The sequence below is a fragment of the Nicotiana sylvestris genome, chromosome 5, assembly GCF_000393655.2.
Source record: "Nicotiana sylvestris chromosome 5, ASM39365v2, whole genome shotgun sequence".
Classification (NCBI taxonomy): Eukaryota; Viridiplantae; Streptophyta; class Magnoliopsida; order Solanales; family Solanaceae; genus Nicotiana; species Nicotiana sylvestris.
Genome location: NC_091061.1, coordinates 8874557 through 8900930, shown reverse-complemented (window position 1 = coordinate 8900930; position 26374 = coordinate 8874557). Strand labels below are relative to the sequence as shown.

The 26374-nt window shown below is 33.4% G+C and overlaps 2 protein-coding genes across 2 annotated transcripts; one reads left to right on the top strand and one right to left on the bottom strand.

Moving 5' to 3' along the window:
- The first annotated feature begins 2576 nt into the window (after nt 1–2576).
- LOC104247668 (probable methyltransferase PMT11) lies at nt 2577–9111 on the top strand. The gene is made up of 9 exons (XM_009803738.2): nt 2577–3400; nt 3879–4028; nt 4205–4475; nt 5351–5461; nt 6031–6190; nt 7356–7613; nt 7736–7858; nt 8202–8279; nt 8451–9111. The coding sequence occupies exons 1-9, from the start codon at nt 2741–2743 to the stop codon at nt 8656–8658; spliced, it is 2019 nt and encodes a 672-aa protein (XP_009802040.1). The 5' UTR covers nt 2577–2740; the 3' UTR covers nt 8659–9111.
- Nucleotides 9112–17261: 8150 nt separating this feature from the next.
- On the bottom strand, nt 17262–19072 carry LOC104247667 (protein phosphatase 2C 37-like). Its single transcript, XM_009803736.2, has 3 exons — nt 18447–19072; nt 18040–18357; nt 17262–17933 (listed from the first exon to the last, which is right to left on the bottom strand). Exons 1-3 carry the CDS (start codon nt 18936–18938, stop codon nt 17493–17495), a joined length of 1251 nt encoding a protein of 416 aa, XP_009802038.1. The 5' UTR covers nt 18939–19072; the 3' UTR covers nt 17262–17492.
- Nucleotides 19073–26374: the final 7302 nt, after the last annotated feature.

The window sequence follows — 26374 nt, the reverse complement described above, 5'->3', positions numbered from 1 at the left end:
TGCGAACACAGAAATTCGGGTAAGAATTCTGTTAACCCGGGAGAAGGTGTTAGGCATTCCCGGGTTCCGTGGTTCTAGCACGATCGCTCAATTGTTATAATTGGCCTATTATCTGATTTTAATACATGTTTTAGCCTATGGTTCAATTTTAACTTATTAACCGCTCTTATTCATTTTTAGGAAGATTGCAACGTCATTTAAAATATGTCTTGAACCACGTCACATAAATGCACCCGCGGTCTACGACACATTTTATTTAACGTTGTTGGGATTTGGATTTGGTTCACATGAAATGCACACCTGAGTTTAGGAAGGTAATTTCAAATTACGCGCCTAAAGCAACTACGCATTTTTCAACTTTGCGAGGGCCATAGAAAATTCGCTAAATGGCATGCCTCGAATTCTAAGGATTTAAAATTAATTAAATGAGGGCCATGAGTTTTGATGTTTTATTGTGGATGGAGTGGTATAAATTGATAAGTACAAAAGGCCTAAAGAAATGGATTAGCTACATGTATATCACTGGAGCCTTTTGTTATAGCATACTACAATTCAGAAAGGTGGAGTTGACATTTATGTGAAAATAACAAAAGACAGGTGCCAGCTTTGAGTTCATCTCCATATCATCTTCAAAAGCCGACTTTCGTTTTCAAATTCTAGAAAGAAACTAACAAAATTTATAACAAAATAATGAATCTTAAATGACCATATGAGCACAAAAAAAAGAAACCATGCTGAGAACTATTCGGATGAACCAGAAGGAACAAAACAAACATGGACATACAAAAATGCATTTTAAACTTGATTATAACAAAGAACACTTAAAGTAATTAATTTATTTAACACTATGCTAAAGAGAAAGTTGTAGTATCACCACTATAACTTCTACAGTACCATTTTGAAGCAGAGGAAGTTGAATCTTCACATGGTTAATTTAAGAAAATATGCAGCCAATAACATAAACTGAAGATAAGATCCTTCCACTAACGCAATATATTTATTTTACATCTTAATGTTGACAAATTGTTCAACTTCACATACTTCTTTAAATTTCAAAATATGAACATGGTGCTACATGAGCTTGAAATCTAAATGTAAACAAAACAATACCTGCTGGTTACAAGTCATGAGCCAAGAAAAATAAAAAAGTAACAAAAAAAGAAGAAAAAAACGAGACAGAGTCATGAACATAGTAAAATAACGTTAACATTTGCAAATCTCAATTCACTCAATCAAAGAAACATCATTCATGCGAACAGATTAAATACGAAAGAAACTTTATCAAAAGAACCAAATCAATTTGCTTCTGCTTCAATAAAGATGCTCCGACATTTTTTAACTCAAGAGCTTGAATTACATACCTACAAGAGAGTGAATTCAAATGAATAAAATCTGAAAGTTGTAGAGTCAATACAACAGCAACAACAAAATCTCTATCAACTCTTCTTCAAACCCAAGATTCAAGGCTCGAAATATTGAAAGAAAAATTTAATGAAAATTTTCAACCTAAATTTCTCTCCTACCCCTCTCTTCTTTTTTCCTTTTCTTCTCAAATTTTCTCTTCTATTTATAGCAAAATTTTCGAGATTTTTTTTAAAAAGATTTTATTATTTTATTATTTTTTAATTAAAAGAAATCCCACTTACAAATTGCTTTTATTTTTTTATAAAAAGAAATCTCACCTTTCTTTACTTTTATTTTTTAAATTCTAACTTTAATTACTTTTATCTTATTTAAAATCCCACTTTTTTTTTACTTTTTAAAAGAGAATTCCACTTATTTAACTTTTCTTAAAAAAACAATCCACTTTCTTTTGCTTTTCTTTTAAAAATGCTACTTTCTTTTACTTTAATTTTTTTTAATTTTCAGATACCTTTATATTTGTTTTTTAATTCTAACTTTCTTTTACTTTTTTATTTTTTTAAAATTTTCACAAAACTTTACTTTTATTTTTTTTAATTTTCTACTTTCTTTTACTTTTTAAAAGAAAATTCCACCTACTTTTACTTTTATTTTTTTTATTCAATACTTCCCTTTTTCTTATTTTTTAAATCACTCCTAAAAATTAAAAAAAAAATTAATATTTTTTCGGATTTTTTTAATTATTTTAAAATAAAAATTAAATAATATTAATAGTAATAATTCACCTTTTAAATTTTATATTTTTACCCTATAATAAAAAGTGTAACAAAGCTAAAAATTATAGGTTAAAATCCCTAAAATATTTACATAGAAGAAGTGATAAAAAATTAAATATTATCAAAACTTAGGTGCTCACAACAACAATCACCTTAAAAATAGGTATGTCCAGCTATCTAAGAGAGATGAAAAACATAAATAGCGTATTTCATGCCTTAATGATAGTATATACCATAAATACTTATTTTGTTATCGAATATAAAAGATAGCTATAGAAAATAATATTTTAAAATAATTTTGATTAATAATAAATAGGCGGTATACCTTTATTATAGGAGGTAAAATTTCCTTAAAATTACAAGAGTATATAACTACTACTAGTATAAGTTAGTAAATCCTAAAATAAATTAGTTTAAACTAGAATAACGTCCATGACACTTTCACTCAAGATTTTCAGATCTGCACCCACCCACACACACAAAAAAAAGTTATTCTCTGCTCTGTCACTAGTTGTGTAGGACACTGCAACAGCTTTAATTTTCCCAAAGTACCTTAGATTTGGCTCTGTTAACTTTTGCCTGAATCTGAAGAAGAAAAGAAAATGAAGGGATTGAGCAGTGGCGGTGGAGATGTATTCAAATCCACCACTCTAATCAAATTCTTAGCCTTTACATTACTAGCCATAGCTTTCTTCTACTTCGGCAAACATTGGTCCGATGGATCTCAACAACAACAGCTCATTTTCTTCAATTCTCGTCAAAACCCCACAACTTCTCAATTTGTCTCAATTTCCCCTAATTTTAACAAAACTTTCGACTTATCATCCATAATTAACGACACCAACTTAATTCCACCGCCTGCGGTGGAGGTTGCTTCATCTCCGCCGCCACCTCCACCTCCGCCGCCGGTGGTGGAGAGGACGGGGATAGTGAATGAGAATGGAGTGATGAATGATGAATTTAAAGTGGGGGATTTTGATCCTGAAGTTGTGGAGAATTGGGGTGTGGGGAATGAGACGGTTGATGATGAAGGGGGTGGGGTCCAGAGATTTAAGGTTAAGAAGTTTGGGCTATGTCCGGCGAGTATGAGAGAGTATATTCCGTGTTTGGATAATGTGGAGGCGATTCGTAAGTTGAAATCAACTGAAAGAGGGGAGAAATTTGAGCGGCATTGTCCTGAAAAAGGTAAAGGATTGAATTGTTTGGTTCCTCCACCAAGAGGTTATCGAGCTCCAATTCCTTGGCCAAGAAGCCGTGATGAGGTGTGTGTTATATTCTGCTGAAAATTCGACATATTTTGAGGATTTGCTTTAGTTATGCAAATTATCTGAGTATAAGTTTTATGAACTTTTACAGCATCAGATCGCTTAAATAGGTCATTGTAGGTAACTCCATTTAATAAGCATTGATTGGTAACCAATAATAAATGGTAAGTAAATTGCACTGATAGTTATCTCGAAAATCATTTTTTACTTTTTCTAGTTGGATATAAAAGTTGGTTTATGGTAACATACAACATTAAAGTTTAATCTTTGAAGCATTTTAATCGGATATTGTGATGAGTTGTGTGATGTTCTCCTGAAATATTTAAGTTTTTTGCTCAAAGTTAAATTTTCGAAGCACTTTCCAGATATGGTTGTGTGATTTTGGATAGTCAATCATGGGAGGATAGACAAAGAGAAAAAGAAAATTGCAAAAGCTTCATTTTGTGGAAATTTTCAACTTTTTACCATACTGCAGGTTTGGTTCAGCAACGTTCCTCATGCACGTCTAGCTGAGGATAAAGGAGGTCAAAATTGGATAACGATAGACAAGGACAAGTTCAAGTTTCCTGGAGGTGGCACCCAGTTTATACATGGAGCTAATCAGTACTTGGATCAGATTGAAAAGGTGTTTAATTTTTCTTCTCAATTTAAACTGGTAAAAGATTGAACAAAATTCCCGTGAATTAGGCGAGGCGCGCGAAAGCTGGCCTAGACTCCACGGTTATCATAATAAAACAAAAAAAGATTGAACAAACTGGTGGTTTTCTAAATTTCAATTTTCTTTTGCGTATTATTCGCTAGATGCTTCCTGAAATTGCATTTGGCCGTCATGTCCGAGTTGCTTTAGATATCGGCTGTGGTGTGGCAAGCTTTGGTGCTTATTTACTATCAAGGAATGTGCTCACCCTGTCTATTGCTCCAAAAGACGTTCATGAAAATCAAATTCAGTTTGCTCTTGAGCGTGGCGTGCCTGCAATGGTAGCTGCAATTGCAACACATCGTTTACTGTATCCAAGTCAGGCATTTGAACTAATCCATTGTTCAAGGTGTAGAATCAATTGGACTCGTGATGGTATGCTTTTCTAGATCATGTTATTATCCATTTATACATTGTTAGCAAGTTTTCCGTGTGGTATTATGATTTTTTGTCAAGATGGTTGCATTTGAGCAACTAGTCAACCGAAGTCTGGTATCCTTGGGATAAGCACATGAATGTTGATTAAGAATCTGCTAATTGTGATAATTTCAAGCTGTAGGTTAATGGTTTATAGTTTTGATAGATTGATAAAATAACTAATTAATGTTTGTTAATGGAGACACTTTGAGTGGTTTCTGATAAGCATGTTCTTGTTGAGGACATGCTGGCTCATATGCATATGGGAAAGCGAGAATGTATTGGACTTCAGTGAATGGGTTCTTATTGAAAATAAAAAGAAGGAAACATGCTAAGCGGAAAATAGTTGGCTGAGAGAGTTATCTTGAAATGCACAGGGAACTTTTTCTCTTATTTGTATCGATGAAACGTAACAAAGTATGTAAAAACAGTTGTTTGGATGCATATTCCCCTTGGACCTTGTTGATAGTTTTTAAGTTAAGTGCTGCACTTGTAATTACTATCGGAGCTCCTTCATTTCTCATTTTCATTCATTAAGGTGACAGCTTATGGCTTTAATGTGTATCTTCTAGTGCTCTATAGACAGCTATCTTTTCTAGATTAGGAGCACCGTACCCTTTATAGTCCGGAATTAAAAAGCAAAATGTTAGTTTTTTAACTCAAGATACGATTTTTGTTTGTCTGGATTCCCTCTCTTTGTTAGAACGTGTATTGTGAACTTACTAAGAGATTAATATCTCAATTTTAGCCAAGTCTGCTGATTTTTATTTAGCTGTTCATGTATAAGAGAGTCTCTAACTCGTGCCTTCATCCTCTGATGCACTTTTGCAAAGATGGGATTTTACTACTGGAGGTGAACAGGTTGCTCCGTGCTGGTGGATATTTTGTTTGGGCTGCACAACCTGTTTATAAGCATGAAGCAGTCCTGGAAGGACAATGGGAAGGTAATTGCAAAGTTATTTAGCCCGTGTCATCAATTTTAAAATGAATAAGAGAGGAGGAATCACCAGACTCTAGGCAATTCTCCACTTTTTGGTAGACATACTCATTAGTGGTTTTCCAGAAGTTCCTATTAAAGGCCATACCCACGAAAAACATTTGACAGTATTGGTATAGAAAATTAATGTCAAAATCAGTTTTCAGCGCATCCTTTCTTCGGACAGAAGTGAAGCGGCTTCTAAAGAAAACTGACTCCAATTGAATTCTTCTAATTAATTATTTTTCCATTTTAAGTCTAACTTCTACTTTATTGATGAATAAAACAAAATTTTGACAAATGAATAAAACGATAGGGAACACTGCATTTTGTATCCATGTTCTCTTTCAAACTGAACTGTCACTCCACCCTCCAATTGTTGAAACTAAAGTTACTAGCAATCTTTTGAAACTAAGGCAACTTTTTCCTATAAACTATATCATGCTCTTCTAGTTCTTGAAAACTTTCTGCACTGCAGGTTTAGTAAACCATTGCTACAACAAATCATAATATTTTTCTTGTCCTTTCCTCAACCAGAGATGGTCAATCTTACCACTCGTCTTTGCTGGAATCTTGTGAAGAAGGAAGGCTACATCGCTATATGGCAGAAGCCCTTAAATAACAGTTGTTACTTAAGCCGCGAGGAAGGAACCCAACCACCTCTCTGTGACCAACATGATGACCCAGACAATGTTTGGTAATATTCTACTGATCTTGCTGGTTTAAAGTTCTATTTTCTTTCTATCAAAGTGGACAAAGGTTCCGAATTTCAACCCCATCCCCGTTCGTCCTCTACTGTTTCCCTCCACTCGTAATGCATAGGCCGATGTTTTAGCAATTGGATGTGGTTCCCCGTGAGAAGTACCTTTCCTTCACAGTAGAAATCATTTAAGTTATATTGGCATTTCGTATCAAGGTACATTAAGGCATTTTTACAGATGGGCTTCACTTTTTCCTTTTCATGTTTGAGAGCAGAATAAGAATATATATATTTATCTGTTTGTGTTTATTCTCTCATAGAGTATAATATTCAGAAGAGAGCGGAGATTGGGGTCTGTATTTAATAGGACTTCCTCTGTAGAAATTATTTAGGCATTTTCTTAGGACCCTGTTCATTGAAGTAAGCTTAATTGGAGAGAGAATATGTGAGGATTCATATAGCCGGCCCCAACTTGCTCGGTATTGAGGCATAGTCGTTGGTAAATTGATTGGAGTTAGACTATCAAAATAATTTTGATATTAGCAAAAGTTTCAATGGTGCTTTTAGTAATGGCCTACCGGTTAGTTCCAACTTAGAGGGTGTTTAAATTGGCTTTTAAGCTGGCCAAATCAGCTTTGAAGCTCTTTTTAGCTTTTTTCAGTATTTGACAAAGTTAAAAAGTGCTTAAAATAAGTTAAAAACTACTTAAAACAAGCCAAAAGCAATAAGCTGGGCAACCACAACTTATTGCTTTTTGGCTTAAAAGCTATTTCTGCTGAAAACTCACTTTTTTAAGCCAATCCAAACGGACTCTCACTCTCATTGCATGATTTTGATTAATGGCATGTCTGGAGCCTGAAAAATGATTATCAAGCTTAGTCATTTTGGCTTCATCTTTCCTAGTTATAACAACTCCAACTTGCACTTCGCCTACTTGTAGCCTGATAACACTAAACAGTACTTGCCTTTGTGAAACTAATAACTTGTTCTCTAGGAGATGGTTGTTGAAAAAAAAAATCAGCGGGGCATGTTAACAGCGTAAACATCACTGAAGGCATTTCAAACTCAATCAATAGCTTATCATGCGTTAATGATTCTCATTCCATGTAGACATTCCTTTCATTCTGCCCCTGGATGATTTCTTTTTCACTATCACATTTAGGTATGTTGATCTGAAAGCATGTATTGCACGGCTGCCTGAAGAAGGATATGGCAAGAATATTACGACATGGCCTTCACGCCTGCAGTATCCTCCAGATAGACTCAAGAGCATACAAGTAGATTCTTTTGTGTCCAGGAAAGAGCTTTTCGTGGCAGAGTCAAAATTCTGGAAAGAAATAATTGAAAGCTATGTCCGTGCTTGGCATTGGAAAAAGTTCAAACTTAGAAATGTGATGGATATGAGAGCTGGTTATGGAGGGTACTGTATTCCATCTCTGTTGGTTTCCTCTTTGTCATTATGCACTTCAATTGTCTGATCAGCATTTTGCTTCTAAAGTTTGTCGAAAGAATTATATCCTATCAATTGTTTTTTTTCAACAGATTTGCAGCAGCATTAATTGAAAATCAACTGGATTGCTGGGTTCTAAATGTTGTCCCTGTTAGTGGTCAAAATACCTTACCTGTCATCTTTGATCGTGGACTACTTGGAGTCATGCATGACTGGTAAGAGTGCTCATCCTTCGCAGCATTTTATTAGTTGTTAGCATTTACCATTTGATCATTCTTGTATCTTACATTAGCAATACCAATATGACATTGGAAAAAAAAGGGAGAAAAAGAAATGAAGAAGAAAAGGAAATAATTCTTGTGACTCTTTTGTCTGTATGCATAACCTAGAAGATATACTAGTCTGACATCTATTACAGGCTGTCCTTGCCAACATGAAGAAATACAAATCCTTAGGGAACATACAATGGATTCTGTAGAAAGTAGGTTGCACGAAACACATACATGACATTCTTATCTCTTATCTCGACATGTGATTATCATTTGATCCGTTTTTCAGGTGTGAACCATTTGATACTTACCCAAGAACGTATGACTTATTGCACGCTAATAGTCTCTTCTCCATTGAACAGAAAAGGTACAGCTTCTTACCGATTCTTTATTCACAGATGATATTGTAGTCCAACTCTGCATTCATGGATCTCATGGCTTGTGCGGAGTAGGGCTCGTAAAATAATGATTTCTGTGAAGTAGGACTGTCTGCCAAAGAAAACGATGCCTGATCTTGTGTTTGATTTATATGTACCAGATGCAACATGTCCACGATCATGCTTGAAATGGACCGAATATTGAGGCCAGGTGGACGAGTGTACATCCGTGATTCTGTTGCTGTAATGGATGAACTTCAAGATATTGGGAAAGCCATGGGTTGGCATGTAACTCTCAGAGACACATCTGAAGGTCCTCATGCAAGTTACAAGATATTGACATGTGACAAACACCTTTTACGAGCCTGAGTTAAGAAAGGAGAAATCAACGTTTGTGTCTGCTCATGTGCTTTTATTTGAAGACCAAGAAACTGCAGGGACATGTCAAAACTCATATCTCCGCGGCTAAATGAGCTGAAAGATGCTTGCCAATATGACGGTCCGGCTTTTGTCAATGGCTGTTGTTTGAACCATGTAGCATATGACATGTACAGCATAAGGTGATATAGTTTCACACGGTGGAAATATATTTTACGTTACCAACAGGAGAAATTTACTTTGTAAAAGGATAGGCGTGAATAGCTCCATTGTTGTATTTGTTTTAATTTATTATCTGACTATGAGGGTTTTTTAGTCATAAGTTTTGCTGTTTACTGATTCCAGTGGAGAATCTGTGTTTTAAGTCATCCATTTATTTACAACAGATGTACTGATTTTTACTTGAGCTGAGTAGGTAATCACTTGATTATTTCCTGCAGAAAATAGTACCTGTCTATTGACTAACGGAGGGGTAAGTACTCCTTCATTCTTAACGAGAGGTATCAGATCCAAGTTCCTGGGTATGAAGTTGCCTTTGTTAGGGAGCGCTTTACTTCCAATGTGGGACTTTTCGGCGTGAATCCAGATTTAATCGGGCTCCAATGTGGGTACCGGACACCGGTGGAGAAACAAAAAAAACCTCTTGACACTTGGAAGATGCCATTTTGACTTTTATGATCTTTAGAAGATAAATAAGATAATATTCAAGGTACTTCACACAGCGTACTTTAACTGCATAACAGTAAATTATTATTTTTTATTTATTACTACATAAACATAAGAATAAATAAGTTTTTTAGTTTTGCCGATTTTCAAGTTTTTTCGATTTTCATTCATATGAAAGGGCTAAAATATTTTATTTTGGCTTTTTACTCCCTTTATAAGGTGGATCCCGAAAGAAATAAAAGATCTTATAAATTCAATTCATTAGAGTTTAGAATAAAATTTTACATATGATAATATATGTTTAACAATAATCAAACAAATAAATGAACTTATTATCTATTGAAACATAAAAAGAATCTCCTCATTCTATGATTCGAATCTTGAATTTTATGTTAAATTCATAGGTGTATGTACATGTACCAATCATATAAATTTTGTTCCGATGGGACCAATACAACCCAAAAAAAAAAAAAAAGCAATATGAGTCGATCTTGAAATAATTTATTGCATTTTCCTTAGACTTGCTAGGTAAATTTGTTTTGTTGTTCAATATTAAACGACTAAATACTCGTATGTATCTACTACATATACTTATGGTTGACGAAGTTATACCACTGCAGAGCCCAATTGTCATTCTTCCATTACTCAAATCGCTCGTTACAATATAGGGAAATTCCCTATATTACAGGTTATGTCAGCCTATAAGTAAGTTAGTACAAAAATTAGTCAATTCATAAAATATTAATTAGCTATTTGTAGCCAAAAAAATATCAATTTTTTGCTTTTTTTGAGTGGGTGTTGATGGAATAGATTAAATACATCTTAAAGAGTTTAAATCTCAGTTTTGGGATGATTTGGTAGAGTTTTGAGATGGTTTGAATTGAAAATTCGAAATAGAATATGAACATGGAAAAAGATGATATGCGTATCACACTGTGTATCGTTTGTATATCACATATGTGTATTAATGTGTATCACACTGTGTATCGTTTGTATATCACATATGTGTATTAATGTGTATCACATGGATATCCATGTATACATGTGTGTGATACATCGTGATACATGTTAGATACATGGTCGCAGAAGAATTTTTTGAACTCGATTTTAACCACGAATTTTAATACCAAAGTAATCCAAATCACTTCCAATCTTCCTCAAAATTTGTATATTGACTCATATATATATATATATTCAATGAATTTCAATCATACCCATAAAAAAAATGTCTGTTTTTGCTTAGATTTTTGGAATCTTATATATATATATATATATATATATATATATATATATTGTATTTCATCACCTTGTTTGCTACCTCATCCATGAAATTTTCTTTCCGTCTTGCATCTAATGTTGTTGATCACGCTTAAAAATATGGAAGGAGATATTTGCATGTGATTCTTGGAGAAAAAGAACCTTATTTATTTGAGTTTTTAATTTTTATATGTGCTTGACTAGTTTTAATACGTTTATGACTAATGACTAAAGATTGGTAAGTTGAAACTTATTTGGGACATTTATGTAAGATTCCCAATAGATTGCAGTAGCTGATTTTATAAGGCCTTGCTTGTGGCCCAAATAATAAATCGCAGTAAGGGAGTCCATGACTGACCTAAATGGGCTGCAACATGAACTAAACTCTATTACTGAATTCTACTTTATTTTTTGGGATTTACAAATAGCACGTCGAATTTAATGTCTACTTTTTCTAGCCAGTATACATAGATTATATATATTTATGCACATATTTGGCTGAGGAAGAGTTATGAACCGTAAATCAAAGAAATACGATCATCGAGCATATTATGTGTAATGATTCCCCCACTCACGATTAACTATTTCGATAATATATCCAAATTTCCTCCCTCTTAGTTGAAAAGAATTCCTATGGATCCAACAAATAACGTAAAGAGTCAGGGACCAACCATAAAACCCTGTTCAATAAGTGGAAAGCATTAGTTGTCCGCTCTTAAGTTGGGAGTCAAGGTCGAAGAAGGACAATAACGCCAAGCCATATGTGGAATAACTCCAAATATAACAGAAAAAACAAAACGTGTAGGTGAATCGACTCATCAAGTTTTTATGAAAGTAGTATCCAACGTCTTACCTAAGTTAAATATTGTATAATTGTTTGATTTCCATAATTTTCTCCATCCCTTTTGTGTAAATAATATAATATTGGCTCACAATTGATAACATCTTTACCATCTAGAGCAACAACAATGAGTTGAAGAACCCCGTATATTGATGGGTGTTAAGGCCCCATATTAACGATCATGAGGTCTTTTCTTGTAGTTGGTGCATTATTATCTATAAATTATACATATATTATATATTCGGAGGTTTTGGTTTGTCCATTTATGGGCATTTTGCCTTAAAATTAACGACGTACATGTTAATATTACATAATTTCACTATTTAACAGTAGGTATTGTTTCAGCGACCACACTTGCTTCAGAAATCTATCAACTACCCCTTTAACTGGAGGTCTCGTGTTCGAGCTCTGGGTATGAAAAAAATCCTTGGTAAGGAGCGCTTCTCCCCGAATGAGGCCCTGCGCGGCGCGAATTCGGATGTAGTCAAGCTCCAATGCGGGTACCGGACACCGGGTGGAAAACCGAAAAAAAAAACAAACAGAATTATTCAAAAGAAGTGACCTCCGTCCATTTCGCATTTACTTCATTTAAAATAAATTAAAACAGTCAAAAATCTCAAAAAGATAGTGGGAAAATCTTGCACAATAAAGAGTGATGGGAAATTGGTTGAGTATATATAAATAGGAATAAGGTTAAAAGAATGAAAAATGTAGTCAAAGTCAAGAAATAAAGGTAGTTTTTAGGAATCCGATGCTTTTCGTATTCTTTAAATCTCCAATATCAAAATCTAACATTGGATAGGAATATATCAAAGGAATAAATAATAATCACCTTAATTTTTTGATATTTTTTTATTATAAAATTTTGACTTAAAACTATTATAGCTTATAAATTTGAGATTTTATTTTTTCAAAATTGAGGAATCGATATCTAGTTTTAGACTATAAATGACATTTTGACTCTCATAACTAAATTTGATTCTTTTTTCTTTTTTTTTTTGGATCGAAAAGTAAAATAGAAGTGAAAATAGCACATGCTAGCCAGTTTTCGGACTGGTAATTGAAAAATAGCCAGTATTTGTAAAGTTATTAAAAAATAGTCATTATTTTACTGCAACACGGAAAGTGAAATAAAACCTCCTCTGATATATTGTTGAAAAGACTTTCATGTTTAGCGTGAAAAGAAATCCTGAAATATATGGCAACCTCACATTTAAATAACATGTCATATGTTTATTAATTTGATGTAAATATCGAGTGTGAGTAACTTTTTTCTGTTATTGAATAACTAGCTCAGTTAAAACTTAAAAGGACGAATTAATTGGGTTAGACCAAGTTAAAGTATAAAAATGAGTCTTGATCAAAATTTTCTAAAGTTTTTAGATCAATCTCGTTTGAGGTACAAATATATTGAATTATGGAGCATAACCTAATTCACCAAAAATCTTGAACTTTTTCAAAAAAAAAAATAAAAAAATCCAACGAGTAACATCTTCTTTTATTGAGAGATAAATAAAAGATGAAAAAGTCATACAATCATGCACGTATAAAAATAAATGGATATAACAATATGGCAAAGATCATTTGAGCCCGCGACCGTAATTATTTATATTCAGTAGTCACAGAGGTTTATATATATATATATATATCAGCTCTTATTTTGAGAATGGTCGTATAGTATTATTTTTCCTAAATATAATACAATAGGATTCGAAACTTGGAATATTTTCTTATTGACATTAATGATGTTAAATAATGGTAGGAATTGACCTTAATGATTTATTGCCTAACCAAAAGCAGAAGAGTTCGGAGTTTGATTTGTCGAAATTCCTATAATAATGACATGTCATGCCATTATATAAATCTTTTGTGACGAGTATGAAGCTCTTTTACGGTTTATAATAGAATAAATAATATTAGTATGACACCAACATCATGTATTAGTTGGGACTTAAAACAGATTGGAGATCGCTAAGATACCAAAAATAATTAGCCACAATTATGTATTGGTCAAGCTTACCTTTAATACATGTCTAAAAATTTATTTGTATTGTCATATATATTTAATCGTCCATCAAAGATAAAAATAATAAACTCAAAAATGAGGTATACTTCCTATAATAACAACAACAAATTCAGTGTAATCTCACAAGTGAAGTCTGAGAAAGGTAGTTTGTATGCAGATCTTAGCTCTAACTGATAAAGATAGAGAGGTTGTTTCCGATAAAGCATCGATTCAAGAAAAAGTGAAAAAAAAAATAGTAGCAACAAATCATAACAACAACAACAACAACAACAAAAATAAGATAATAGAAGCGATCGAAGTCCAATTTTAATGTATATTGCTATAATCATAATATTTTCTTATTGTCAATATAGGTAACTGTTAAATCATTTTTTAAAATCACTGCACTCCCTTTCACTTATTTGGTGTCTCTTAAGATATTATTATTACTTCTCTTGCTTCTTTTGTTGTTAGATATCTCTTCTTTCGTTTCTTTTATGATATTATTGTCTCTTCTGTTGAGCCGAGGGTCTCCCGAAAATAGCCTTTCTATCATTTCGGAGTAGGAATAAAATTTGCGTACATCCTACCGTCTCCAGATCTCACTAGTGAAATTTTACTGAATATATTATTGTTGTTGTTAATCTTAGTAGGCAACCCAATTTTAATGTACGAAAACAGTTGTACAATCTTTGTTGGTTAATTGACACCACCCAGACATCCACCAATTAATTTTTCAAGAAAGCATAAAATGAAAACATCTTGTGAGTTGGGACCACAAAAAGAAAAGAGATCTTTACGCAAATAATCGGACAGATTTGATGTTTATTTTTTTTAGTAGACATATATTATATCCTTTTAATTATACAAATGTTATTTCTGATTTACATATATATTATATATTTGTAGGCTATTTTCAGTTTAAGCTATTCAAATAGATTGATATTTAAGTTAATTTTAAAAAAAATACGAAAAATCTGAAGAATAAAGATCTGTAGTGCTTTATGGTAACGTAAACTATGAAAACTCCAAATTAAATATATTAGGTTTGACCTAATTTATTCATCTGTTGTTAGAAGAAAAAAAAAAACTGTTGTTAGCAAGATAGTTTGGACGAACGTGGATTTAATTAAGTCATAATATATAGTTATTAAGTATTTGTTTGTTGCAATTGTCGGTTAATTGTTTTACGTTCTTAAATTAAACTCCTAATTTGACAAGTGTCTGGATAATAAAGATGCAGAAGTTCATATGATATCTAAATTATTTGGTATGTGATTAGTTTATTGTATGCTTTACTATGTGCATTAGCCCTCCAAATTAAATATTCTGCTTATTTTTCTTAAGTCAAGTTTTCGGTCGTAACTTTTTAAATATCTTTAAAGTAAAATGACATTTTATACGATTTTTTCTTATAAAAATTGTGAAATTAACTTAATGCTTATTTCATATACATCAGCTAGTATCGACACTTGAATATTTCACGTTAATTATTTTAAGTAATATTTAGGACAATCCGGTACACAAGTATTCCACGTTAACACTTCTAAAATAAAATTCTAAATAAGAAATTTAATTTATGGGACAAAACATATAAATTGATTCGACCACTATAGAATATGGTGCAATGATTAACATTAATTCATCCTTAACTAAAAGTCAATTTTTCGAAAATACTATCTCATTTAGTAAATTTATCTGACGCAAATTAAATTAATCAGTCTAGCAAATTAATTCTGTTAGAGAATATTTTTCTTTTTAATGAATTTTTTACTATATGAATTTAAATTAATCAAAATCCCAATGTAACTATTAAACACCGAAACAAAAATTTGATCCCTTTAATTCATAATTTCACGAGTCTAAATATATAATTAATTTTTAAATTCAAATCTAAATCAATTAATAGACATGAATTCCTTTTCCAACAAAAGATCCCATTAAAATGAAAAAGTAATAGAGCTCTTCCCCAACTAAATAAAGGACCACAACCATATATTTCTAAAAAAAGAATTAATTAAAAAATTGAAGAAGGTGATGAATAGACAGAAGCATTACGTGGAAGGCAAAGATGGGGTGAAGTTTACATTTCAATATTTCATTCCAACAAAAGCAGATTCGAATCGGTAAGTGGACCCCATGTATCCTAATTCCCATCTATCATAGACTTTGCGGCATCCAGCTATTAAATACGGATTTTTACACAAATAATTGATAAAATTCATTATTTATTTTTCTAATCGATATATATAAATTATATAAAAGAAGAGCATTGAAGCAACGGTAAAATTATCTTTTTTGACTTACATGTCACGGACACACAGGTTCGAATCAAGCAGTTATTAATGTTTGCATTGGAGTAATCTTTCCATGTCACTCCTTAAGATACGATCATTTTCCGAACCCTGCATGAACATAGGCGAATCCAGAATTTGAAGTTTGTGGGTTCCTTTCATAATCTCAAATTAGTATGTAATAATAACTGAATTCACAGTTAAATATATATAGGTATTTAGTGGATTTTTAATAAAAATACAGGATCTACACAACAATTAATAGGGTCCCAAGAACCCATATACTATACTCTAGATTCGTCATTGTGCATGAATACATGATATTTTATACAAAGATTATTATTTGTCGATTTTTTTATTTAATTTAAATGATTAAGTAAACGACTATTAATGTTAATTTTTCCCATTAATAATTAGACTAGCTCTAGCTAACTTCCACAATCCACATCCATGCCAAGTTGACAACTATCTATCCTATCTATACATTATATTATGGTCCCCATAAAAAAGGCCCATTGTTCCCCGTATCAACTTCATTTTCTCTCATTACATTATGACCACCCATATATTCTTTCTTTCTTTTTTTCTCATAGATAAGAAATTATATTTTCACCTTTACAAGAAATTTTGGGTAAATATGTGTCAATTAATTCTCATTATAGGCACACTTTAAACTAACATGAAGTGTACCATGTAAAGAAAAGGGTGTATGTATTTGACCTTTAACCATCTACCCAATTACTCCTAGGTATTTTCTCCTATATTTTGATTTCAACATTATTACCGAACGAATAGAATGTATTTTCTCCTCTTATTCGAGAAGAGGAGCATTAGGTGGCCTCACGAAAATAGAAATACTCCCTCCGTTTCAATTTATGTGAACCTGTTTGACTGGACACGAAGTTTAAGAAAAAATGAAGTCTTTTGAAATTTGTGGTCCTAAACAAGTCAAGAGGCCCAGAATATTTGTGTGGTTATAAAAGCTTCTCATTAAAGGTAGAATTATAAATTTAAACTAAATTGTTACTAAATTTAGAAAGGGATCATTCTTTTTGGAAAAGACCAAAAAAGAAAATAGGTTCACATAGTCACCCGATTGTTATTCCAATTAGCTGATTAATTTATGTGACCAGCGAGCGAGGTATTTTTTTTCTTTTCTTTTAATCAATTTTCCCCCCCCAGATATTGTCCCATTAGGATAAATTGCATTGAATACAAATTTTACAAATTTAATTCTTTTTTCTGAAATTCCATGTTAAGGTAGAAGTGTTGTTTCCAATCAACTATTTAGGGTGGTACGAAATGATTAAATATCTTTCCAATTTGAAGCCAAGTTATTTCATTTATCCGAGCACAAATCCAAACTAGTCAAGAGTATAAAATGGCTGGCGGTGTGAGTGTGCATTCCACATTTCACATCAACTATGAGACAGTTGTTCCCCAATAATTCACTATGGGGAGAGAAAACTAAAATAGAATATTAAATTTCTATATTTCACATAAAATTTAAGACAGTTGGAGAAATCAGATCTATACAATTTTTATCTCCATTTCTGCAAAATATTAGCAGTAATAATATAGGAGGCTAGATCAAAAGATCAGCTTTGCTCTGAGCTTCATAAATCATAACAACCCATGTTAATTAAAACCTAATAAATTGAGTTTCCTTCTTTAAGAAAACCCTCAAAGATAAATTACTAGATACATACAACCTTAGAAAATTAAAAATAAATAACAAAAATATACACTTAATACTATAATGTTACAAATCTTTTCTTAAATCAACCACAACAACGCTAACATTATCAGTACTGTGCCTAGCCAAGGCCAATTTGGTCAAAAGAATCGATGCATCTGAACACAACTGGTCGGAGCTTTCTCCGGCACCGGTCACAGTGACGTCATTTTCCGGCGGACCCTGTGGGGATGGTGGCCTCCTTGATTGCAAGCACATACGAGCCACGCCGCAAGCGGTCTCGTTCGAGACAACATCCCATAGTCCATCGCTGGCTAATATCAAACACTCGTCTTCATCGGTTCGTTCTGTGATGGTCACTTCTGGTTCCGATATAACATATGGTTTCAAATAATTGTCACCAATTGCTCGTGACATAGCTAAAACTCCAAGCACTCTTGGCCCATCCCAATAAATAACACGGCCACCAGCTTCTTGTATCCTATTCAATTCATCTGGTCGATCAGGCTACAAAACAAACATACACACTATTATAAGAGGGCGACTCAATAAAATTAGTGGCATAAAATCAAATTTTATAAGCTTAGGAGAGGGATTTGAATCTATGCCTCACCTTATGATCGATGGAAAGAGGAATCGCAACGCCATTTCTGCAAAGCACAGCACGAGAATCACCGCAATTAGAGACGATAATCTTCTCGGAAGTAACCACTGCGACAACAGCAGTTGACCCGACTGCATCACACTGCGGAGTCTGAAGCTCGCACCTACAATTAGAGCTCGATCCACCTACAGCTCCACTCGAATAGTGGACAACTTCGTTGTCCATTTGAGAGAAGCTTTTTGTCATCACCTCTTTCCACTGGATTTCCCCTTTCTCCACCTCGTTTTTCACTATCTCGTGCATTCTATCTTTGCATTTCATAGCCACCTATAAAAAAATCAAACAAATTCAGCAAAACTACAAACAAAAGAGTGAGAGGGAATAGTTCAGAGTCGAATTTGCAAAAATAATCTTACATGTGAACAGCCGTGCCCGTCGTATACACCATAGAAATGTAAACTGTTTGAATTTTCATTTTCTCCCTTGCAAAACGAAGGGTGAACTGCTACTGCATCTTCCATGTCGCGTCGTCTTCCACATACAGAAGTTATACCAAACTTAGACAGATTATTATCACCAGCAACAACCTCAACACCATCAACTTTAACAGACGAAACATCAGATTCCGACAGATCCAAAGGTTTAGCGTCAAATTCTTTCTCTGCTACCTTCTCCGTTACACCCAACGGAGACATCAATGAAATCGTCACACTAGTTTCCAACTTCCGTCTCTTGCTTTGATCTACAACTTTCTCCACTTTGTGTCGTTTCGTTCCGTTTTCCAACGGTGGAGCTAAACGGAACTGATGAATCTCCATACGACGTCGTCTTGCAGCTTCTGAACTTGGCTCAACTGGAGTTGTAGCTTCTGTTTCAGTTAAATTAACACCACAACACATCCCAGCCATTATATTTTTCAAATTAATCTTTTTTATTACAATTTTATGACAGAAGATTGAATGAATAAAAAGCTGAAAATTAATCAATGAAAAGAGATACGAGAAATCTTTGAGGAGTAGACTGGAGAGGACCCATAAAAATGAAGCTTTTAGGTACAGAGGAAAGACCAAATTATAGTGGGGCTAATTTCGGGCAGCTGCCCGTCACCGTCCAGGGCAGATTTTGACACGTCTAGTTGTTGTGACGTAAGATTCTGAATCGAAGACACAGATCTTGACCGTCCATTTGTTAACAGATTAAGACCACGTGTGGATCAGATTTTATATTAAAAGCTTACGTGGGCCAATGAGAGAGCGACAACATAATTAGCTTGCTGTCCTGACACGCATGTGGTACTTAGGACAACCACACCGATTATTCGCCTTTCGACCAAAAATATATTTTACCTTTCTTTTTTAGGAATATGAAACGTGGCACGATCGTAGAGTACGAGATTTGTGTTTGCTCTACACGCCTTTCTAGCGTTTGACTAACACCACCTTCTTGGGCAAAAGGTCAACTATGGGAGTAAAAAACTTCTATAATTTGTCTACTTATTTATGTTGGTTTCCTCATTTTAATGAGGAATTATAACTTAAATACATTTAATATCACTATGTTATGTGAGTTCTTCCCCGTTTCTAGAGTCTAGACCAAGGATTTTAATCTTATGCGTACTGAATTATAGAATGATGATTTTTTATTTTTATATGTTTTTTTCACTATCGTTTTTTTTAACATTGTTGTAATTTTGCTTTTCTTGATTCGAGGATCTATTGAAAATTATTTCTCTACCTTCACAAGGTAAGGATAAGGTGTGCATACACATTATTCACTATAGACGCTATTTTTAGAATTATACTGAGTTTATTTTTGTTATTGCTAGTCTGTCCAAAAAAGAATGTCATCATTCTATATTCAAAAATAATTTAACTTTAAAATTCTCTTTTTATCCTTAATTAGGTGATTTACAACCACACAAATATAATGCTAATTTAGATGATAATTTTTTTAAAAAAATTATTATGTCCTTTTTCTGCTCAGAATTAATCAAATGATGCTATATAAATTAGGACGGAGAAAGTGCTATTTATGTAACGTCTTGTGTTGATATTTTGCTGTGAACTAGGAGTAATAAAATTGTACACCTTATTCAAAATAAATTAAGAGCCCTTTTGGACATAAGAATATTTTTACTTTTTATGATTTGTTTTTTACTTTTTTCCAAAATTAGTGTTTGTCTATAAATTTTTTAATTTTTCACTTAAAAATAAGTTTATTTTAAAATTTTTAAAAAATTATTTTTTAAATTTTTTACTCAGATTACGCATGAGAGTGCTAAAATCACTCCAAACGCCCGCTAAGATCAAAGCTCAACTAAAGGGAGCGTGAGAATCACGCCCAAAGGACTGCAAGTGGGAACAGAAGCTGATTGTTGGAATTAATTCTTTGGTATCACTCCAGTTGTTAAACACTAAAAGCGTCTACGTAACAAACGGAGATATTAGAAAAGAGAGTGGGGACCACATATGTCAAACATCAAATTGACGCTTAAGACAGAATATCTGAAGGTTTGATCATCCCAGAAAACTCAACACGTGTCCTATGTGACGTGGACATGAAGCTGCTAAAAACTTTCTCGTCTTGCTATTTTACTCTCTACTCGACACGTTTGGTGCTTTCTTATTTAATTGTGCCAACCCCACACCATTTTGGAAATGGTAAAAAGTGAATTGGGAGGATGTATTCAGGGGCGGTCACATGATTATGCCATCGCCGATTAAATTTTATATTATTCATAAAAATTATTTCGAAAGCCTATATTAATATCTGATAAATTTTTAAAAATATTTCCAAGTATATATAAAATTAATACTGAAGTAGTTTTTGAATGACGGTGATCCCTTAACTTATTATGTGCGCCCGCCTATTGATGTATTTGATTTATTGGTTTTTTCGCCCAATGTTCAGTATTGGTATAAAGGCACCAAATGATTAAAATTTATGCCGCGGAAGACTCATTTAAGACGAAGACACTTCCTAATACTCCATTCGATCCAAAATAACTAAATTTTTAGTTATTTTCACACAGATTAAGAAATTTATCTTTTAATATTAATTAGCAATACAATTAATTATATTAATCTTTACTATCTCTTAACATAAATACTCCTAATACATATTCAAATATTGTTTATTTCATGGGCAATATAGGAAAACAAATAATTAATTCGTTCTTGAAATCTGAAAAAATATTTATTTTGGACCACAAAAAAAATCAAAAAATTACTTATTTTGAACCGGGAAAAATATTATTTTTTTTCATACTCAAGATTCGAATATGAAACCTGTAATTAAGGATAAAGAAATCTTATCTATTTCAGTATTAATATTTGTTGGTGGAGGTTATATCTCCCACTCACCTAGTCTATCCATCGCGCGGGCAGCGAGACAGAGTTTTATAGCCGCTTTATTTGCAAACCAGGCCGCATGCCTATTGAAGAATGAGCCGGTGATTCACCCACCTTGTATTCCTTCTATTTCGATTTGTGTGGCCTTACTTAAAATAAATAAAAAGTATCACATAAAATAAAATAATAAAAATTTATTTGAAAATTCTTTTCGTTATAACTTATGCGACATTAATGATCCATTATAAGAAAAGACATATTTTTATATTTAAAAATAATTTAATACAAACTTCTTATTTTATTTTTATTGCAAAGTATTAATGCAACATAAATATTACCATGACATATTTAAAATTATATCTTTCAAAAGTATTATATCCATACAAATATTATAGCATGTTAACCCCATAAGTTTTAGAAATATTTAATTTTTTCTTAAATTCAGTAACAAATCAAATAGGTCCCGTATCTTGGAAAAGAGAAAGTACCACATATCTTAAATTTGAATTTAAATGACCTCCTCTCAATGTTTCTCATTTTGTTAGGTTAGAAAACACAATTAAGGTTATTAACTTTGGTTTTATGAAAGCAAATCTAAAGTAGTGTTTGACGTTTGCTTTTCCTAGTGAAAAAAATTACATGTTTTTAAATTAAGGCTTTTATCTTTTGATTTGGTATCATCTAAAATTTTGTGTTTTAAGAGTTAGAGATGTTGCGAATTTAGCCGTCGTTTGAAAATAGATTTGATTGAAATTTGAAAAAAGAGTTTTTGAAATTGTGTTGAAAAATTAGTTTTGAAAGTTGAAGTTGTGTTTAGATATGCATTTTATTTGAAGAAAAGTTAAAGTTTTGTGACTGGCAGAAAAATTTTCACCCAAAATACCCTAAACCAGTTTTTCGGAACTTGAATTTTTTTGAATTTTCCCCCAAAACATGATCATATTTCATAAACAAACAATGTTTTTTTTTTTTTAAAATAAAGCTAAATCTATGACCAAACGGGAGCTTAGTCTAGAGAAATAATTCATAAGAGACACGTTGAGAATTTTGTCTAGAGAAATATAATTTGTAAGAGACAAGTGTTAGTTGTCGCTACGAATCTTGTCAAGAGTAAACTTCGACATTTAACAATATTTAGAGCATTAATTCTAAGGTTGTACCTCTTTCACATTATCTTTAAGTAGTATAATGCTTATGTCACTCGATACATAGTTTAATCAACAGAATTACGTATATCTTTGTATCTTCTATAGTATATTTCTCTCTCTCTCTTTTTTTTTTTTTTTTTGAATTTACTATATTCATTAAATATATTATGCAATTGTTCCCACGTACACAACAAGCTTAACACTTGCATGTGCCTGCTTAAGACACATATTGCTTTTGCCTCGCTTGATAGGGCAACTCTTTAAGTTCTTCTCTTGGTCTCCTCATCGTTGGACTTAGCGTAGATATGCAAAAGGATATAACTCGATCCGAAGCATTAATAGGTGAAGATTATTCAAAATTATATTGTTTAACCAAAAATAGTTTCTCGGTCAAAGTTAATATTCAGAAAAAAACGGGTTATCGATAATTAAGGTTTACTTCATTTTCCTGACAACTTTAAGGAGAACGGATTGTAAAATGGAAATGAGTAACAAAAAGATTAAATTGTCAATTAATATTCGAAATCAAGACTTAGAACTTGTGGAGTAAGCAAAGAAAATAGTATGTATTTTAGTAATAATCGTAACATGTCCTTACAAATGAGATTCTCGTCCTTATATAGGAACTTACAATCATAACGGTTCCCACACTTAATTTGGGTTTGTTAATGATATTAAATATATTGATTGCCCGTTACCATATATATCCATAACTGATACATATATGACTAATTTTTTTTTGTAACTGCTCCGATTTCCCTTCCTTATTTACTTCTGGTTCGTGCATCTTCCCTTCTTTTTAGTTTTCATTCATTTCGTTCTTGTTTCCCTTTTGACAACTATCAGGTCCAATTCTTTTCTCTGCGTCATCCCGTGGGTGTTTCTCCAGTACCTTTCGTGCTCTCTTAATTCAGTTAATTGAGAATGCCACTTGTCGCTATATAGGCATTCCACACATCATGCATCGTCAGCTTACTGATGTTTCATGTGTCATGTCTTTTTTTTACCAATATAGATAGTCTGCCCACTTTCTGAATATTCTCAATTGAATATTTGAAAATGGTGAGTTTTATGACGGGAATTCCTTGTCGCCGTTTCGAGTATCATCATGTCTCTTATCGAATCGATTCGCTGTATGTCACATTTATTTAATGCTCGTGCCACGTGGCTTCTCACGATTGGATCTGCAGTTTCTCAGTGCCTTTTAGGGTTTTTCTACAACTGTATCACTCACGAAGTGACGACTCCATTAACACTTCATAATGACCAACTTTAATGACAGTTGTATCTCCTTATAAATACCTCATTCCTTTTGATTTTTTTGGAGTCTTCCTTCTTCAATACCCATTACCTTATTCCTTTTCTGTATTTCCTCGATTAATCATGTCTTCAGAGCCTCACAAAGTTGTGATAGTTGATGAACTTACTACTTCTACTTCCCCTACTAGAAGTAGGAGAGGTGGTAGAATTCGTAGTCTTGGTTCACTATCTAATCGAGGTTCTTCTTCCCAAAGTGGTTCCGTTAAGCCATCTTCTTCAAAATCTAGAGCTCCTTTAACCCTCAAATCTTCTTCTAGAAATAGGAACCTAAATGAACCTGTGCGTGAACCCATAGTTGCAGAGATTGTTCCTCAAGAGTTTTCTTTTATAACAGACTGTGAGACCATGAGAAACCAAGTTTCTTATATAGCTTCCCTTAACCCAAGCTTAATTATTGCTGGTCTTCTTTCCTTCCAAGTTTTAGTCCCTGGCGCTAGCCAAAGAATCATTTCTTACCATGCCAGTTTCTATTTATACCTACCCTTTTACTTTAAGGTTTAAGCCTCCCATTGATCCAGTGATCATTGAGTTTTGCCGCTACTTTAATGTGTGCCTTGGCCAGATCGGCCCTATCGTTTGGAGGGCTGTTACATGCCTCCGTTATTTGTCAAATTTGGTCTCCGTTCATTTCACCTTTCGACACCTGCTTCATCTTTACTCTCCCAAGTTGTTTCGTGAAGGAGTTTTCTCTCTTGTGGCTAGGAGTAAAAGAGTGTTGGTTAGCCCCAAAGATGATCGGGACCGCAGATGGTAGGCTCGTTTTGTTATTGCCCACATTAGTGGATTAGTGGGTGAAGAAAACATGCATTTTCCAGAAAAATGGAATTTTGCACGTTAGTTTTCTTTTTTTTTCTTCTTTCTACAGAACTTGAATGATTTCACGTAATCACATTCCCATTTTTCAGCAACCATGGAGGTCTTTGATGAAATTCATGACTTCCGTGCTTGGGTAGAAAAGATGTTGACTGCTGCTCCTATGGGCAAAAGATCTTGGAAGTTCCTTTTCCTAAAAATTCAATTGGAAAGTGAAAACTCACAGTACTTTTACTTCCGTAATTCTCCTTCTTCTTTTATTTGTTCATTTGAAAATTTCTTACCCCCTATTTTGTTAGGGTCGCTATTCATGGTGTTAGTCCTGCGTCTGTTCCATCGACCAGGCTTTCTGTGAGCCTTGCCCAGGAACGGATTTTGAGTGCTTCTTCCTCCAAGAGAAAACCTGATGATGCCCATGGCTCTGATGATGAGGGGGAACCAGAAGAAGGTTCTTTGGTGAGAAAACCACGCTTCAGAAGACGCGTGGTTTCTAATGATGAAACTCCTGCTTCTCATGTCCTTCCATTTAGTTCTATTCTTTTCAGACTTACAGATGAGCCAGAAAGTACCCCTTTAGTGATTTTTGATGAAGATACAACCATTCCTCCCTCTAGTCGTATAGATAATTTGTTTGCCCACGACTTCGAAGGTAAAGAAAGTTTTGGGCCTGTTGTTGATGAATTACCACTTGCTTCACTTCCAACTTCATCTACCATTAATCCCCTCATGCCTTTACCTGACATTACTCCAATTGTTATTTCCGTGGATGCTCCTCGTGCAGAAACCGAACCTTCTAGCAGCAGAAGGAAGATGAGGAGAGTTGTAATTGAGGTCCCTAAAGGTGGGAACTTATTGAGAAAATCTGGTCAAGCTGATGTATGATTGAATCCGCTGTTAGGCCCTGTGGAGACGAGTAAGTTAGAAAGCCACAACTCCCTGACCTTAATGAATGACATTGTTTATTCCTCTTTGAATGTACTAGTTTAATTGTACTTCCTCCTCTCTTTGTTTTATTTTTCATTCATAACTCTTTCTTCCTCTTTTGCATATTAATTTGATTGGCACAAAACTCATGAAAAGAATTTCTCAGGCTGATCAACAAATTATTGACCTGCACACCGAGGCTGACAACTAGAGAGAGCAATTCGAAGGTCTTCAATTGGAGAAGGATGTTCTTGCAGAAGAGAAAAGTGCATTGGAGCGAAAAATGAGAATGACTTCCGTTGAGTTAGCGGTCGAAAAATCTTCTTCTAGCCAGGTTGAGAAGGATAAGGATAGGCTGGAATCCTCTTTTGTTGAACAACTTTCTAAGACTACTGAAGAAATAAGGGGTTTGAAAGAACTTTTTAATCAAAAAGAGGTTTATGCTGCTAATTTGGTTCAAACACTTACCCAAGCTTAGGAAGACCTCCGCACCTCTACTGATAAAATTCAGTTCTTGAAAAGTTCTCTCGTTTCTTTGAAGACAACTTATGAAGCCTCGGAAGTAGAAAAAGAAGAGTTAAGAGCTGAAATTGATCAGTGGAAGAAGGATTATGAGGCAATCGAGGATAAGTTATGACTGGATATTAGTTGAACACTCACCTCGAGACTCTAATTGAAGCCAACCAGGAGGGTTTTGACCTAAATGCTGAAATCGCTAAAGCTAGGGAAGCTAATGATAAAACTCAGTAACGTCAAAGCTTTTCCTCGCCCGAAGATGAAGGTTCCAAG

Coding starts and splice junctions, on each gene's coding strand:
- LOC104247668 (XM_009803738.2), top strand. CDS start 2,741: ATGAAGGGATTGAGCAGTGGCGGTGGAGATGTATTCAAATCCACCACT. Junction 3,401..3,878: donor GGCCAAGAAGCCGTGATGAG/GTGTGTGTTATA, acceptor ACCATACTGCAG/GTTTGGTTCAGCAACGTTCC. Junction 6,191..7,355: donor GATGACCCAGACAATGTTTG/GTAATATTCTAC, acceptor TATCACATTTAG/GTATGTTGATCTGAAAGCAT.
- LOC104247667 (XM_009803736.2), bottom strand. CDS start 18,938: ATGGCTGGGATGTGTTGTGGTGTTAATTTAACTGAAACAGAAGCTACA. Junction 18,358..18,446: donor ACGGGCACGGCTGTTCACAT/GTAAGATTATTT, acceptor ATTTTTTTATAG/GTGGCTATGAAATGCAAAGA. Junction 17,934..18,039: donor CTCTTTCCATCGATCATAAG/GTGAGGCATAGA, acceptor TTTGTTTTGTAG/CCTGATCGACCAGATGAATT.